Source organism: Physcomitrium patens, chromosome 17 (genome assembly GCF_059467195.1).
Source record: "Physcomitrium patens ecotype Gransden chromosome 17, ASM5946719v1, whole genome shotgun sequence".
In the NCBI taxonomy this organism is placed as follows: Eukaryota; Viridiplantae; Streptophyta; class Bryopsida; order Funariales; family Funariaceae; genus Physcomitrium; species Physcomitrium patens.
Window position 1 is genome coordinate 9,906,104 of NC_143426.1, and position 17,913 is coordinate 9,924,016.

General features: G+C 34.7%; 3 protein-coding genes across 3 annotated transcripts; 2 read left to right on the forward strand and 1 right to left on the reverse strand.

Moving 5' to 3' along the window:
* The first annotated feature begins 3,060 nt into the window (after positions 1-3,060).
* LOC112294806 (glycolipid transfer protein 1) lies at positions 3,061-5,448 on the forward strand. Its single transcript, XM_024545668.3, has 6 exons — positions 3,061-3,438; positions 3,654-3,709; positions 3,885-4,015; positions 4,553-4,688; positions 4,818-4,946; positions 5,074-5,448. The coding sequence occupies exons 1-6, from the start codon at positions 3,312-3,314 to the stop codon at positions 5,107-5,109; spliced, it is 615 nt and encodes a 204-aa protein (XP_024401436.1). The 5' UTR covers positions 3,061-3,311; the 3' UTR covers positions 5,110-5,448.
* Positions 5,449-5,908: 460 nt separating this feature from the next.
* LOC112294805 (uncharacterized) lies at positions 5,909-7,616 on the reverse strand. The gene is made up of 5 exons (XM_024545667.3): positions 7,487-7,616; positions 7,246-7,298; positions 6,869-7,123; positions 6,511-6,615; positions 5,909-6,339 (listed from the first exon to the last, which is right to left on the reverse strand). Exons 1-5 carry the CDS (start codon positions 7,544-7,546, stop codon positions 6,192-6,194), a joined length of 621 nt encoding a protein of 206 aa, XP_024401435.1. The 5' UTR covers positions 7,547-7,616; the 3' UTR covers positions 5,909-6,191.
* Positions 7,617-8,879: 1,263 nt separating this feature from the next.
* On the forward strand, positions 8,880-10,698 carry LOC112294063 (uncharacterized). Its single transcript, XM_024544188.3, has 2 exons — positions 8,880-9,150; positions 9,600-10,698. The coding sequence occupies exon 2, from the start codon at positions 9,646-9,648 to the stop codon at positions 10,186-10,188; it is 543 nt and encodes a 180-aa protein (XP_024399956.1). The 5' UTR covers positions 8,880-9,150; positions 9,600-9,645; the 3' UTR covers positions 10,189-10,698.
* Positions 10,699-17,913: the final 7,215 nt, after the last annotated feature.

The following is a 17,913-nucleotide window of genomic DNA, read 5'->3' on the forward strand; positions in this document are numbered from 1 at the left end:
TATGCCCACCTAATATCCACTCATGATAGGGAGCATCTATATCATCAACACCAACAAAATATTTCTACTTTTATCCAAGGAATGGATGACCCTATAAGTACAAGGTATTATAAGTAGGATATTCTACCTACAAAGAAAAAAATATGATCAATGGCAAGCATTTGAATATATCAAAACAAGCACAAAAGAACTCATTTGGCAGCTAGGTTTAATCATATTATTGATTTATTTATTAGAAATAATTAAGGTAGTTAATATCCATGGCCTTTTTTATTTGATCATTGAATACAATTCTAAATTTGAACATATTGAAGGCTCCAAAGTATGGCTATTTGGAAATTCACCAATACTAAACCTATCATGGGATCTTTAAGATTGGAAGTAGCTATAGCTTAATACACTAAAGAAGGCCAATTTTTTTTGGATATAAAACTAAACATGGCTACGAAATGGTATTCTTCAACTAATGAAATACCATGTTGGAAATTGAGCAACTTTAAATAAGGGGCTATAGGAACCAACAAATTTAATAATTTATCTAAAAGGTGTAGCATCAATGGCTTTCAAGGAAAACCTTAGCCATAATATGGTTGATCCTAATAAGAGGATTACCTATTAGAGAGTGGAAAAAAAAGGCAAGGTAGGAAGGTCATTATAAGCTATATATGTCTAGTGAAACAAAGACAATGTTTTATGTATTATATGCATGCGTGCAAATTATAAACACATGAACAAGGCTCAAACTACTTTGTAGATTTGTCAATTTACTAAAAACTAAGGTCTTGTGGAAAAATACATTCTTAAAAGTCACTGATTCTCTAGACGACTAAAATATCAAAAAACTATATCTATAGGATTTATTAGGCAATAGTAAGATGTTTAATAATACGGCATGGGATATATTATGATGCAACCTTATTTCAAACATATGGATGGCCAAATGTGGATAAGAACTTAGCAAAAACATATTTAACATAGGTTGAATACTATACCATCCTTGAAAAACTAAAATTTAAGTAAGCATGGAAGTTTAGAAAAAAAAAATTAATACAAAAAAAATCTAGAGAAGAAAAAAGAGATAGTTGAGAATTTCCTAATCATATAGACCACTAATGACATCTTTACAACAACAAGATTGGAATCTAATTAGAAGCCTATATTGCCAAAGGTATTCTTTCTCCAACATGTAGCAATCCATATAACCCCAACTCTAGATATCTTGTCAATATACATTATTTTGTTGAATGGAAGTTCACAATACTTACATAATATATTTCAATGTTCAACTAATTGTACTTCTTCATTGTATAGCATCAATAAGGCCATCGACATATTTTTCAATAAAGTATGGATTAAATTAGAGAATAGATCATTTGTATAAAATCTATAGATAGATCACTAAACTACAACAAAGACTGCACATTGAGAAGATCATAAACAGAGGACACTAAACAATAATGAGACCTTAGAAGATCTTTTATAAATCAAACTAATATATGGAGATGAACAACATGGGTATCAATACAAAGAGATGGAAGCAAAGGGCATTCAATAGACCAACAAAGTAGAGCCACAATTTGATCTAGAGTCTATCTTGTACATAAGACTACTACAACTAAAATGACACCAAAGACTTCTCCAATAAGTCAATCACGGCCACTTAACAATTGAACTTATCAAGCACTTTAACTCAAATATTGTCAACTTCTTCCATGATGTACTCCAAAGAAAAATAGATGACTTGTTTGCGGAAGGAAAAGCGGAGCAATATAGAGAGGTTGTGATTGAAATTAACTTTGCTTTGTATACACAAAAAGAACAAGAAGACTTACTACACACAAGAAGCAAATTGATATAAGGCAATAAAATTGCATTCAAAATTTATACAAACACATCCTGCCATTTGCAAAGAAGAGACTTTTGTAGATGGATAGAAGATGGCTTAGGATATTTTAATCTATGATAGAAATACCCACAATAGATAATCCAAAATAAAATATTCATATAATAACCATTGATCTAGCCAATGGCCGTGTAAACTAGTGCCTTAATACAAAATTTGCAATCTTTGCATCTATAATCTTGATGGAGATTTCTTAATGTGATTTCTACCTTGGGTGTAAGAAATCAAGAATTCAGTTCTTTTAATATCTTAAGGATGTTGAGTCATTTAAAGCACTTGGTCTAGTAGTAAGATTCTCTCTTTAGATGCAAGAAGTTGCAAATTTGATTTTTACAGCGCCTTGCATGAATTATTATAACTATGTCAAAAAAAATGCAAATAAAATATCATGATATTCAAACTAGTATACAATATTCACAGTTTTAAATGTAGATTTTATGTGAATAACCTACATTACAATTCATTTTTCCATTACATACTTCAAATTTTTATTGCTTAAATTTGTGCATTACATCCATTTAAATGTTTACTTAAATATTTATCTATTGTTTGATATAAAAAATGAAACAAACTGAAAAAAAAATTCAAAATATGCATCTAAAAAAGATGAATATCTGGTCACAAGCTTCGTAATTATCTATTTACTTGTCAACAAAATAATATAGATCAATAACAAAAGCACTAATACATGATTACATACATATAACTATTTGCTCTAGTTTTTAGTTTGATGTAAGTTATTAAGAGATATTTCTAATTTTCTTTTTTTTCCTTTTTTTATCAACCACATTAAATCCAATACATGTCCTAATGGTGGCACAAACATCAATTTATTTAATGCAAACCCTAAGAAGAATAGGCCTTATTATTCAAAACATTATAACACAATAAGATATGCATGTATGTATGTATATATATAAAGAATAAGTTATGAAGTATTAAGTAAAAACCGAGAAAATTCAATGGTTTCAACACATTTGTCAATCTAATACATGTGACCTTAGGGCGGTGACCGAGAGGGCGGAGGACGTGAGCGGGGGGGGGGGGGTGTCGAAGAGGAGAGCACGTTACCATCACTTCGGGATGCCCACGAAATTAGGGTTTGCAGGATCTATTTATGCTGTTGGTCTTTTCTTAGAAATCCATGCACTCTTGGCATACCCGACTCAGGAAAAATCACTCTGCCCAGATCCACTTCTCCTCTCCTCTCCGCTCCGCTCTCAGATCTCGCCCCTCTCTGACTCTGCTGCTGGGTTTTCTGATATATCTTACGGGTGCACAACGAGTTGTTTGTGTTCAGTCTACCCACGCTTGCCTTCATTCCGAAGATTGCTGTTGTTGACACGGCTTTTGTGGAAGTGAACATCCGAGTTTGGTGCCTCTGTTGTGGAGTGATTTCTAGAGGAAAATGGCGGAGCAGACTGTCACCGTCTTCGGGCCCGCATTGGAGTTGATGAAGAGCGTTAAGTCGCCGGAAGGAGAGATGCTCACGAAGCCTTTTCTTGACGTCTGTCGGAATGTGTTGCCTGTGATCGGTGTGTTTTCTCAATTGGTTTCGGCTCTTTTGGCGTTTGTAGATTTGAAGAGGCTTTTTGTTGTTCTGTTTTGCGTTTCTTCACAGGGGAGTGCTATGTGGTTCGGTGAGTTTCAGGACGTGTGGATTACAATTTATGTTATGGGTGATGCGATTTTCGGTGTGATTTAATGAAGTGAGATCTGATATTGGGCTGGCTTTTCTGTGCCTTTTCAGACAAGTTTGGGAGTTCCATGGCACTTGTGAAATCTGATGTTGGCGGCAACATTTCGGTATTGTCTTGTTGCTTCAATTTTACTTGAGCATGAAAATAAACTTCGATCCTCGTAGTTGTAGGTGAATTGCACTCAATGGCATGCCGTATTTTGCAGCTGTTGGCCGTAGGAATGCACAATTGGGTACGCGTTGGTTTCACTAATCTAAATGAGTCATCATCTGTTTTTTCAGAGACTGGATGCCAAGTACGACAGTGATCCATCGGCGAACAGCCTGCTGTATGACATTGTCCGTGCTGAAGTTGCTGCTAAGACTGCCAAGGGTTCATCAAGTTGCAGTAATGGAATGCTATGGTTGACCAGGTAAGATCTCATTCATTTCATTTCTGATTTCTCAACGTCTGGATCATTAGTGGCGGCGACTGGAGCACTTTTGACTGGAATGCACCTAGCGATATATACTTTTTTTGGTTCCCTTGTGGTACGGCATGTCTGAAATTGTGTATTCTTGTGGTCGCCTCAAATGTTTTCGGTGTACCAGACTCCACGGTTGTCAGATTGCAGTCTCAACAGGCATCGGTGTAATGTAGTGACGTTTCTATTTCTCCTGTGGCCTGGTAGGTTTGTCAACTGGCTTCAATTGGCTGGTAGTTTTAAATCAAGACAACTGTGCATACTCTTGATTGCTAAATATACATATTTTCATTGTGTTGATGTCCACAAGTGTTAAATTGGATGCATGTATCGTTGTGATGGGATGACCTATGTGGTGCTTCAATTACGTAGGCAGGGTGTGAATACAACGTCATTTGGGCGTCATAGTTTGTTTTGCAATAAGTCCGTATAGATGAATTAGGGAAGCAATTATTCTTATATTAATTATCTCTTTGTCCATCACAGAGCTATGGATTTCTTGGTGGAGCTTTTCCGGAATTTGAATGATCATTCCGACTGGACTATGTCTCAATGTGCTACTGCAGCCTATACATCTACACTTAAGAAATATCATGGATGGATTGCAAGTACCGCATTCACGGTATGTGACGATTCCTTCTGTGTTGGCTACGAATGTTGGCTATGAAAAAACCACAGTTACACTTGCGAAGAGATTCGCTGTTTCCTGCCTATCACAATACTCAAAGCCTTGTAAACGGTAATTCTGTAGGTTGCTATGAAACTGGTACCCGAGCGATCCAAATTTTACGAAACTTTGGCTCTTGGCAACTCTACTGCGGATATGGAGCGATTTGTTACTGAGTTCTCGCCAATATTGGCGGAAAATCACGAGTTTTTGGTAAATATCATTGGATTCTCCCGTTTCATTTTTTTTTATTTTGTAGGCTGACATTTTTGTCACTGTTCATAAGTTCCATCGTTGTCGAGATGACCCTTAAATTGACTCTGGCTGGTAACGTGTGCAGAAATCCGTGAACTTGGATGACCTCAAGGCATCATAAGATGAGCGCTAAACTACAGGTTCAGTTCTCGTAAGATGAGAAGAGCTTTTTCAGGTTACTGGTCTACTCATGTCGCGGGAACTGCTCTTATGCTGGCGGTACTCTGGACATCCGTTGACATTGATGCTATAGTCAGCCTTATGATTTTGATTTGATTGCGTGAGTTTGTGGAGAGAATTAGTACAATAGAAAGGAATGCACGTTATTCTACCATCTTATTCACGTTCTGTAGCTGTAGGCCTTTACGACATTTCATATGTCGTGTATATTCGTGTACTAAGTTCCCAATTATCTCATCAAGTTTATACTATCGTTGCAAAACGCAGGAAATTCCTTTTAGCATCTTTGTTTGGTGGAGTATGTGTACAGTTGTTCACTTGCACCTTTTTTTAATTGGGAAATATGGTCTAGCTCTCTCTGCCTTCAGTACTTTTGTCCTCAAATCTGTACGTGCTGCTATAAATGTAGCTATGGTTGTATTTCTGCTTAATCCTTGCATTGAGAAAAATAATGCATTTTATTCTACACCTAACAACTCGGATATGCAAAGTGCATATGCCAAACATGTGAGGGAGCATTGACAATATTAGCCAGAACAAATTATGCCAACCTTTACATTTACCCTCCGATTGCTTCAGATATAGACTACGCCATTTTCTAAGTACAAACAGATTTATTCTGCTGCACTATAAATAGTCACGACAGTATCGCTACTCATCATCAATATTCTATCTAGAAGTAATGTGGAAAATTATAAAAATACTAATGTGTATCAACACTTTCCCCAACTTATCTGCCGTTTTACACATATAACTTAGTTGAATAATATAAACGCAGAGCAATCTACACATTACAATGTCCAGTACCTCAGCGCCGGCGACTGTATCTGTTAGCATGTTAATTAAGCTCATAACGTCTAGATTACTATCCAAACCCACGACCAATTCAAAATAAGGGTAGTCAACCACGAAGTTTACATTGGGTCAGCCATCCAGTGGATCCAGAGAGACGAAAAGATGTATAAGTTAAAATTTCAGACTAATTGGAAATCTACTGCTAAAAAGTATAACATCATATTCCTACTAAACTGAAGCTTTGGGCTTGGAAGTAGTTGGCAACATCGCAGTTGAACGCTTGACATTTGACCCAAAAAAATGGTTCCGTCTAAAATCAAGAGCGGCATTTACTGCTGCGGAATTAGGTCTCGCTTTCAGCGACATGATTTGAACCCTGCAAGCCCAAAAACAACTAGAAACTCAATAACGATATGTTTCAGTTAGAAATCTCAAATGGTACAATATCAAAACAACAAGCACGAGAACACGAGTTACAGGACAGAAACTTGAGACAACTCAGAGAATCCATGAACCGATTAGCTGGAGAATCAGGCACTTCACATACCTGCTATCCGTGGGAGCCGCATCATCCGACTTTGAAGCCTTGTCAATTTTCGGCTCATCTTCGATATACTGATGTTTAGCTTGACCAACACCCTTACCTACTTGCCTATTACGAAGTGAAATGACTAATTAGTAATTGAATTCTGTGGCTTAATTTTAAACAAATGACAAACCAGATCCAAAGGAACATAATTTGAAGTCTCATCCACATGCAAACACAAAAATATATACAAACTACACGAGAAATTAAAAGCTAGTAGACCAGGCTGTACATCATAAAGATAAACAGCCAACATGCATCAGAAAAAAATGAAATCTATACACATGTATTCACTTCCTGGGAGGGAGAAGGCACGTACTTTTCACTGGCTTTAAGAAACTCCACAACGCTGTCGTCTAACATAACCGAGCTAAGGTCTTGCCCGTTCGATTCCTCACCAGAACTCGCTCCATCAGATTGCTTCCCTTTCCTTGTGCGACTTCTTTTCTTTTCCGGCAAAGTAACTATCTCACTATCCCCTTTTGAGTCAGTGTCCTGATCAACGTCTAAGCGTCGCTCCTTCTTCCTTTTCTCTTCTCGGGCCTTGCGCTTCTCTTTCAATTCTGTACCTAATCTGGACATAAAATCCTTTCAATCAGAACAGTAAAAGAATCCGCAGGAATTACCACCACAACGGCTTAAATTGAGCTCTAGCTGCTCATTAAAAACGAACACACGAAATTCAGCAAACAGTACCTTTTCTTGTTCTCTGTCTCCTTCCTCCGCGACGTCTTCGCTTCCTCCCGACCCTAATCACACGATACAAACCGAACAGTGATTTGATTTTGTTCTTTTTATTTTTTGTGTGACCACACTAGACAACAATACAAATAAAAACATCACATTATATTACGAATAGCCACACAATCCCTGAATGAAAGCTCCGCCGAACACAAGAAACGATAAATTACACATCCAAGTGCCAGCGCCAGTGTACCTGATGCAAGGTCACCTCCTCCGGTGCGTCAGAGTCATCGCTGATCAAGGGATCCGCCATGAAGTCAACAGTCTGAGTTCGTGGTCACTAGCAGCAATGTCGCGTCTTAGAGTAAGTCAAATCCTCGGCAACTGAAGGTAATGAGAAGCAACAACGTTTTCGAACAGCACCTGTAGTGGAAGCCTTGGCAGACTGCAAACCCTAAACCCTTGGACATGAATTATCGTCGTTTGTTCTTTCGTTCGTTCGTTCGTTTTTTTCGTTCTCGTTCTCCGTCCACAGGGGAGGAGCTAATTACGTCGTTCTCGATGGGGAATAATGTTGGGATATTTTTATTAATATCCATGTGATTCTAACAATGCCCTCATCCTGTCGTTCTGTACATGATGTTTATTTCATTTGGTTGATACTTTTAAAACTGAATACTATGTATCCTATACTATACTATACTATATTATGTATTAATATCGTAAGAAGTGAAGCATTGAATGTTTTATACTATGCGCAATAAAAAAAAACTATTATTGTGGGTTGATTTCTAATTTATGTTCATTCGTTTTATTTCAGAACATCATGTCATGGTCTCTTTGATATTACATGTACATCAATTTAAATATTATACACATGATACACTAGTTTGGCAAACTCACTGCACTAGCACGTTTGCAATTAACCACATATTTAGTATTTCTAGGCTATGATAAATTCATTGTTTGAGGGACATCTGTCATAAAACTTACGTATGTCATATATTTCATAACGAGGCAATATTTTTATTTTTATTTATTTTTCCAACAAAGTTACCTGTTTGTGTCATTTCTGTGTCCCATCAGTGCCTGCGCCTCTATTAACACCCACCATTCTACAAGTAATTAATTGAATGAAAAACAATGCTCATTCAAGTCTTGAAATATGAAAAAGAATCTATTCACTTCTTGTTTTCACCTCAAAAGAATCGTTTCATTCGAAGATGAAAAAATATATGTCAGTTGCACTTTCTTAAAATAGATGTTTCAGTTACACTTCCTTTCTTCTTTTTGTTTATCTAAGAAAAAAAACTAGATATATATATATATATATACACACACACATAAACGATTGCTTCTCTCTCGATAAATAATAAATATAAATATATATGGTTATATATATGTAAATACCATTGCCATATCAAGGTGATTCAGGGAAAGACCACTCGGTTTTGAGTCCAAAGCGGAAATGGGCACCGTAGGTGACGTGGGCAGGACATCCACGAGGCAGAAGGAGAGAGGTCCGTGTGGAATCAGGCAGGAAAGGACAGAAAGGGCGGGGAATGGAGCGATAGCGCAGGGGGCACCCACTTCCTCCGCTCCACCGCTTTGCAACCCCGAAACCCTAATTTTCTCACTCACTCATTCCCGCCCGTTCTCCACCCCGTCAGGCCCGCATCTCTCTGCTCAGGGCTTGCATCTCGCGCTGCCTTCCTTCCGCGTGCCTTCGTTGTGCACAGGCAGGATCGTCTCACGCGACGTGACTGCCGAGTGCTTTACACTCACATTGTAGTTCCATTACTGTCGCGTTGGAGTTTGCCGAGCTGAGCAGTCCGTCGAGGATGTGGATGCTGGTTTTTCCTCAATCCGGGCTTCGCACTCTCTCGGAGCTGCTCTAGGTTGTGGCGTTCCGTCTAGGTACGCATCCGTTTTCGCCTCTAGTTTCTATTCGCTTTGTTTGCCTGCATGTGGAGTTTTGACCTTTGTTTACTTCGTGTCTTTCATGTCCTTGAAGATTGTATGGTTTAGATTTTTCTTATCTACACTGTGCGTGTGTTTTGTTTTGTTTTTTTCTGTTCGCGTTCATCTTTGTCTTGGTCCGTGTGTTTTTCCCCTTCTCCCCCCCTCCCAATCATCCTTTTTTCTCTTTCTCCTGATTTTGTTCCCTCCTTTCTTTTTACTTTCTTCCTCTTATTCTTTATTTTAATTTTTTACTTTTTAAATTACAATGAAATATATATTTTCTTTTAGTTTTTCTTTTTAATTCTATCAGTGCCCCAACATTGTAGACGCTGTTATCATAGTTCTGCTCGTGCTTTTGGGTTTTGGAACGTAACCTTACGTAAGGTGTGCATGAATTCAAGCAGGATTCTTGTCTGGCAGCGTCTAGGTCCAGCTAGTTGAACTAGCACAATGAGCGAGCTCCCGAGTTCAAGTAATGGAGGCGAAGGCCGTGTTGTGGCAAGAATTTCCGTGAAAGACCGCCTGGGTCCTCTTCCATCGTCGTTCAAGCGCCGGGATAGAAGCGCCGAAAGGCCCAATTACAGACGAGGACGAAAATCCTCAAAATTTGCGAAAGCAACACCTACTGATATGTCCGACGGTTCCAAACCTGCGGAGAAGAGAATACCCGTGCGGGATCGATTAGGTCCTCTCCCTGCAGAAGACCAATCTTTCGATACGAAGAAATATCAAGTGCATCTGATTAACCGTCAGGATAAGGTTTGGAAACTCCATCCGGACAAGGATGGGCTATCACAGCAACCCGAGAGCAAGGAGGTGGAACCGAATCTGACTAGCCTGGCATCACAGGATTTCAAGTCAGTAAAAGCCCCTTTTCCCTTAGCTTCTCTTCCTCCTTCTCAACCGTTCAATGTCGAGCAACATCGAAAAGCTTGGACATGGGTGAGACCATCAAGCAATGCTACTTCGATGGACGTCGACCAATCCTCATGAACAGATTGACTCAATGCAGTAGCTCCTGACTTTGTACTATGCCTTCTAGTATCACGAGAGATTCAGTTATGACGGCATTTGTCCTTCCTTTTTTCTTCTGGGAGATTCTCTACGCAGCCTTTTCCCGTCATGTACAGGATGATACTTGGAATATTTATCATGGAATAGGATGAACATAGTCTAACTTGTTTTGTTACCATTTGTACCACGCTTGACAGTGCATAGAATTTTTACCCGAGGTATTTATTCTACAGGAAGCTTATGGCAATGGAGTCAACAGTATTTGGAATCCTTTTTGTTTTGAGGGATTTCTTAGGTTTCCATAAGATATCAAAAAATGTGGAGTTTGGCAGAGTCTGTTCACTGAGAATGAGTAACACTATTTTGTGACTGAGGATGCGCAGGTGTGGTGGTGATGTTGACAGAGAGAAGCTAAATGCCGTGTGCAAGTTTGAGAGGGCATGTTGTGACTCAATCTTTCGTCAATGAAACATGCCCTATTCCAATGGATACTTGTGTCAGTTGGTTGAGGGAGTTCGTAATTGTTTGAATGGATTTGTTGGTGATTTGTGTGAGAAATAAGGATTGCGCAAACGGCTTCTATGAACTGGGAGTGTAACATCTCGACTCCGCGACTTTTTTGTGTTTCCCTAACTCATTGGCAGAACGCCTTTGTTGTACTTTGCGGTTCTGCAAGGTTGCAATTTCATGCTCAGTCCGTAAAATCCCATTTCATCTTACAGAGGTTTCAGAACGTTAAAGTCTGATCCGAAATAGCCTGAACATGTTCCTAGTCTTAGTTTTGTAGTTCTTCGAAAACACCACAATTTTTTTGTTTAATTAAGGTGATCGCAAGTGAACGCCCGTAAACTTAGGTGGTAACCCTTCATAAGATCATATCCACCATACTCAACCATCTTTAACTTGCTCTCTTCGGCTCCCCTCTAGATAATTTCAATTGACTGTCTTGAAGTACCAGCATCACAGAATTATATGCATACACTGATTCAACTAGATGAACCCAATACATTCTAAATTAACCAGAGCTCGGCTGAAACTCGTGGGTAAAAAGACCCTACTCCTCCACCTCGTTCCATCTCAAATCAGCATCTCCAAGATCAACACTGGAATCGAACAGCTGATACGTTTTCTATTGGAGTGGAACAAACCATGAGAGTATGCCAGAAGAGGCACTAAAATGGGCGCTGACACCCACTAAGTCGCATCATGCCACATGAATTTGAGGCAATTATCAACTTGTCCCGCTGTGACCCAGAAAATGCCGTGGATTTCCGATGCCAGGACAATGTTTTTGCTATATGAGGGATCTGGAGACTCTGGTTTTCAAATTCTCTCCCCACTCTTGCCTATCCACCCTTCCCAGTTTCTGAATTCAGTTGTTGCCGCTGATGCTTGTGCCTGGTGCTTCGGAGGTGGACCTGGGTCAGATCAACAAATTCTCTTTGAACTCTAAGCAAACAAAGACTTTTAAGCAGGCAAGATCTTGAAGTTCAACCTGTTGCACAATTCTAAAGGTGGTTTGACAAAAGTTTCTAGATGGTTTGACAAAACAAAGGCTGCTCCATACAAATAGTTTCCACCATTTTGCTACTGTTTGATTGCAGAAGTTTGTCAATTGATGTAGCATCATGAAGCCAAATCCAGTCAAATAGATGTAATCTAGTTTAGTTAAGTGAGTTTTCTCCCCCTTAACATTTTCCATTAGTTGATTTTATTAGTGTCAACTAAGGGTTGAAGATTTAGGTGGAGAAACCTCCTTGACTTGACATTCTGGTCAAGTTAAAACTTGTAAGTGGTTTTAAAAATGAGAAAGCATTTGTTGTAAGGTTTTTCTTGATTATGATAATTAGTCTTTTATTAGAGTTTTTAGGATTTTTTCTATATACACTTATATTTTTAGATTCTTTGATTGTAGTGTGAAAGATAGTTTGACTTAGTGGTGTTTAGATTTTTTAACTTTTATTTAATAAAAATGTTATCATAGACATACATATTTATTCCAATAATTACCCATATGATTAAATATAAGTAGATAAAAATATATTAATTTTATAATAATTTCTAAAAAACTTCATAGACACTGCTTTGACTTTACACATGTTTGTAGTTAATTGATAGGTTAAAAACTTAGTCAACAAATTAGCTACACATCACACATGTTGATAGCTTGTGGAAGAAGCTAACTATATGGTGCACATGTAGAAAAGTTGCCTTGTAAGTTAAGACATGTATCTAACAAAGTCAACACGTGTTATAGAACATCACCACGTAGCTCTTAGTTAGATAGTACATATACATGCAAAAGTGAAGTCTTCTTCACTCTTGTCAATGTCTTTTTAGTCTTTAGTCTTATTTCAAGACTTTCTAGTCTTCTTATCTTTGGTAATAGCTATTCTAATTTAATTTATATCATCTTTGAGTGATTATCTAGTCTTTTTGAATGACATAAGAATGTTTTGATCTTTTATTTCTTCAAGACTCATGTCCTTGACAATTTGGCAAGAATGCTAGCTCATTATTCTTGTCTTATTTTAGAAGCAAGTAGATTACTTTATTTCTATTTTTGTATTTTGAAAGTTAAAAACTATCCATTTTTTATCATTAATTTTTCCTTAAAAGGATCTAATCACTCTTCTTTGTGGAAATTTTCATTTGATATTAGAGATTACAGATTACCTTCTTCTAATTTGACTTAAGGATTTACTAAGTTATTTGAAATTGAAGAGAAAATTATAGATGCTACACTTGGCAAAAGTGAGAATAGATTTACAACTATTGCACATCTTTACGAATTGGATAACACTTTTAGAGTGGAAATTTCATGCAACATCAATGCCAACCATTGAAGTACTATTCCTACATCCATAAAAGAAGTCAAAAGCCTATGCCAAAAAGTTGTGTAATTGAAAGAAGCAAGTAAATTAGCCTCAAAATCTAATTCAAGTAATTTTATTTTTATAAGTACAAAAGAGAGAAAGATTAGTATGTCTAAGAAATTTGATGGAACAAGATCAAAATTTTAAAGATTTTTGCAACAAGTTAAGCTCTATATAAAGTTGCATCCTTTTTAATATTCCAATGAATTTACTCAAGTTAGATTTATAGACATACTTTTTTTTAGAAGTGCTCAATTTTGGTTTATATCTTTGTTGGAAAATAATTCACAATTCTTTTATAATTTGAATTCATTCTTAGAAGCATTTACAGCATTATTTGGAGAAAGTGATTGAGAAAGAATAGTAGAGACTTTCTTATTTTTATAATAAAGATCATAGTTAGCTACCATATATGTTGTTGAATTCCAAAATCTTGCTTGCAATATGTATTAAAATGATAAAGCCTTTATTAATCAATTTTAATATGTATTGAAGGATAATATCAAAGATTTATTATCAACAATGCCAAGTATAGAGTTTTTAAAATAATTTATTGCTTAAGCCATTGCATGTAATAATCAACTATTTGAAAGGTACCAAGAATAAAGATTTGATTGAAGAAGAAAAAATCAAGTAATAATAGCAATTCTTAAGCTTTCAAAAACTTATTCATAAAGGCTAGAACCAATATAAATTGAAACAATATATTTTAAATCTCTTAGTAAAGAAAAAAAGACTTGATATCATGAAGAAGATTTATGCTTATATTTTAGAGAAGTTAAATACATTGCTTAATATTTTCCAAAGAAACAATATAATTACAAAATGAGGAGTATAATTTTTAAAGAAGATAATGTGTCAAAAAACAAATTGCTCTAGTTATAATAGACACTATGCAACTGAAATCATATGTAATACCTAGTAAAGGTCTTATTTTCTTTTGAGATCTTTCACCTTATTTTATAATAGATGTATATTTAGGACTTAAAAATCATAATGTCTTTGCTTTAATAGATTTAAAAGCCTCAATTTATTTTATAGACAAAGGTTTTGTCAAAAATCAAGAAATATTATTAGCTAAGAAAACTAAACTTGTACATGTAGAAGTTATAGATGGTTTGTTATTTTCTATGGATGCTACCCATGAAACTATTCTTTTAGATGTAGAAATTAAAGATCATAATAGTCTAGTGATATTTAATATGATAAGATCTTCTTTCAATTTAGTTATTTTAGAATTATCATCGTTGTCGTAATATGTGAAGTCTTGCTTGAGAATGCTCCGGGCACCTGACTGTGGAAGGTAGAATAGAAATTGCAACAACAAAATCCTAACTCTAATAAAATACTAACTAAATTCTAATTAAACCATAATAATACTAAGCAAGCTTTAATCAAATTCGAAGAAATCTCAAAGGAATTACAAAGAAATAATAAGAAATCTTAAAGAAATATTTGAATGATCACAAATATATCTCAAATACATCTCAATTCAATCCTAATTTAATCCTAGTTAAAATCCTATTGGACTTCATTCAGACTTTAGGATAAAAATAATTAAATCTTAAATCCTAATCTAACCCTAATAAAATCCTAAATCCAAAATCAAATCCTAACCAAATCCTAAATCAAACATTAATAAAATCTTAAATCCTAAATCAAACTCTAAATTCTAAACCAAATCCTAAATCCTAAACCAAATCCTAACCAAATTTTAAATCCTAAACCAAATTCTAAATCCTAAACCAAATCCTAAACCAAATCCTAAACAAATTCTAAACCCTAAATCAAACCCTAAATCCTAAACCAAATCCTAATCAAACCCTAGTAATTTCTACAACAGATTTAAACCTCAATAACTAATGAATGAACTATCGATTTTAATTCAAAATTTTCACACTTCTTAAAAACTAAGTTGAAAACAAGCACAAATTTTTTAAAAAGGATCAAAATTACCAAATAGACAATAACCTCAAAAACGTGCTTGGGTATTGGCCGGCCTCCTTCTCCAACCTTGATGCTAATCTCTCAGAGCCAATATCTCTTCTTTTCACCGTTCGATTGATCTCAAAATTCTCAAACATATAGAAAAACAAGTCTAATATCCTTACACATAAATTTCACTCCAATCCAATTGGTAGATTGCAAGAAATCTTAAAAATCTTCACTAGATTTAAAATTCTATTTTTTGAGACCTTAACTCACTTAAACCTCAATAACCTTCAATTTAACTATTATATCGAGCTAAGATTCACAAGAAATATTAAGCACAACTATGACCATTAATCCACAAAATTTCACCTCTAGATCAATTACAAAATTCTTGAAATTACTAGAAATATCAATCCTATTTTATTTCACAAACCCCAAGTCATCCAAAAACAAACTTGACTTTTTAAAGCTCTTACAAAGTCATAACAAATCCAAATCATCCAAATCCAATGCTCATAGAAACCTTATCTAGTCTGCTATCAAATTCCACTCTCCGATCTGCAAAAGAACCCTCGAGTTGTCGTAGGTACTCAGTTTTATGCCTTAGTATCTGATTTCGACCCAGATTGATAACCGGCCCTCCTCAGGTATCAATATTTAGTTTTTCTTTTGCTAGAATTTACTCTTAACTTCTTTCTAAAGATGTTTATATTATCTATTTTTCCAATCTATCTATTTTGCCTTATTTTTGGCCCTACAAAGTAAGTAGAAGCTATTTGTTTTTAAAAGGGCAACATTACAACTAAAAGTTTTACTACCTTCCTATCTTTTATCCATATTTTTTTACTTTTTCTTTTAACTTGGCTCTTCTATAATAAGATCTATATTATTATCTTTCACCATATCGTCATGTTACAACATGACAACGTATTTGGTATCATAACCTTAGAAGAGACTTCCAATCTTTGATAATTTTATTAGAGGTAGTAACAACTCGTGACAATGTTCTAAATGTTTTATTTGAAGGAAGTAATAAAGGCCTCAATAATGAAATAATAATATGATGGTCTTCTCACTCTAATATGAGATAGTATTGATAGTTGAGAGGACCTATCAATTATCTTCAAAAAGAACAAAAATTAGAATATGTGACAAATACAATTCGTTGTATTTTAGATTTTTCTAACATATGATAACCGCTCTTTGTGGAACTTATGTCTAAAAAGAGAGATTATATTATAGAAATATATATTTATTCCAATAATTATCTATATAATTAAATAGAAGAAGATAAAAGTAGATTAATTTCATAATATCTTCTAAAGAAGCTTCATAAATGCTACTTTGACTTTACACATGTTTGTAGTTAATTGATAGATTAGAAACTTGATCAATAAGTTAGTCACATATTATAATTATTGATAGCTTATAGAATAAGCTAATTATCTAGCACATATATAAAAAAACTTACCTTGTAAGTTAAAACATATGTTTAACAAAGTCAACATATATTGGAGCTCGAATAGAACATCACTACATAACTTTTAGTTAGATAGTATATATAGAGGCAAGAATGAAGCCTTATTTACTCTCATCAATACCTTTCTAGTCTTTAATCTTGTTTCAAGACTTTCTAATCTTCTTGTCTTTGGTAATAGCTATTCTAATTTAATAATATATCATTTTTGAGTAATTATCTAATCTTTTGAAGCCATACAAGAGTGTTTTGATTTTTTAATTTTTTAAAATTTATTTCTTTGAAAAATATAGTGGATTAAAATAGAATAAAATAATAATAATAATAATAATAATAATCATAATAAAATCTTCTTCAATTTTTGAAAATTTTTCTTCATGGATTTTACTTCATACTATATTCATGGATATGAACTTTAATTATTATTGCTAATTTCAAGACATTAAGTCAAGATTTGATTTTTTTATATAGTGACTCAAAAAACCATTTCAATATTGATATATTTTAGAAAGAATAGTGTACTACAAATGAATTGTAGTAAATAATGATACATGGTTTGTTTAACAAATAAAGTATTCTTTTACAGCTACTATATCATCTCATGTTGAAAAGAATCCATTAGGTAATTGCGAAGCTATAACCAATCTAATTTGGAGTAATCTTGAAACAATTTTTTGAGTGTGGTATCTAATTTTTGAATTCTATCAATTACTCAATATTACAAAATTTTATCATCATTAAATTTACTATGATAATATTAATACTAATCTAATGATATCATTAATGCTTACTAGCAATTACAAAAGCACCATTATTAATCACAATTCCTAGCACTGACATATTCCAAATTACCACACTGTAGGATCTTCTAAAATCTTTTGAAAATTTTTAGAGCCTTCTAGATACTTATAAAATCTTCTATAATCTTTTAGGAAGTTCTATGGGCTTCATGAAACCTCTTTAGACTTCTAAAAACTTCCATAGAAAGTACAATAGACTTTTATAACCTTCATTATAGTATAAATAGGAATCTTTGGAACCACTTTTGCTATCAATTTCATTCTTTGTCTTTAATCTTGATATATTTCTTTGTTAGATTCTTGTGTCCTTGATAATTCCTTAAACAACTATGAGATCCATTTCCTATTCTCTTCAAAACATCACCTCTGATCTTCTTCATTTTCAAAAATCTTATGGCCAAATTGCTTCTAAACTTAGATGTAATAAAGCTACTATTTATAAGCTAGAAAAATCACTTTTATTAGAAATAATCTTAAATTAGATTGACCAAAAAAGCTCACTATAATACATGAAAGGATAATTATTTACCAAATCAACACTGTAAAGGCTGAAAATGCTATTGCGATTACTAAAAAGCTTAACAATATTATCAATAATCTTGTGTCAATCCAAAACATT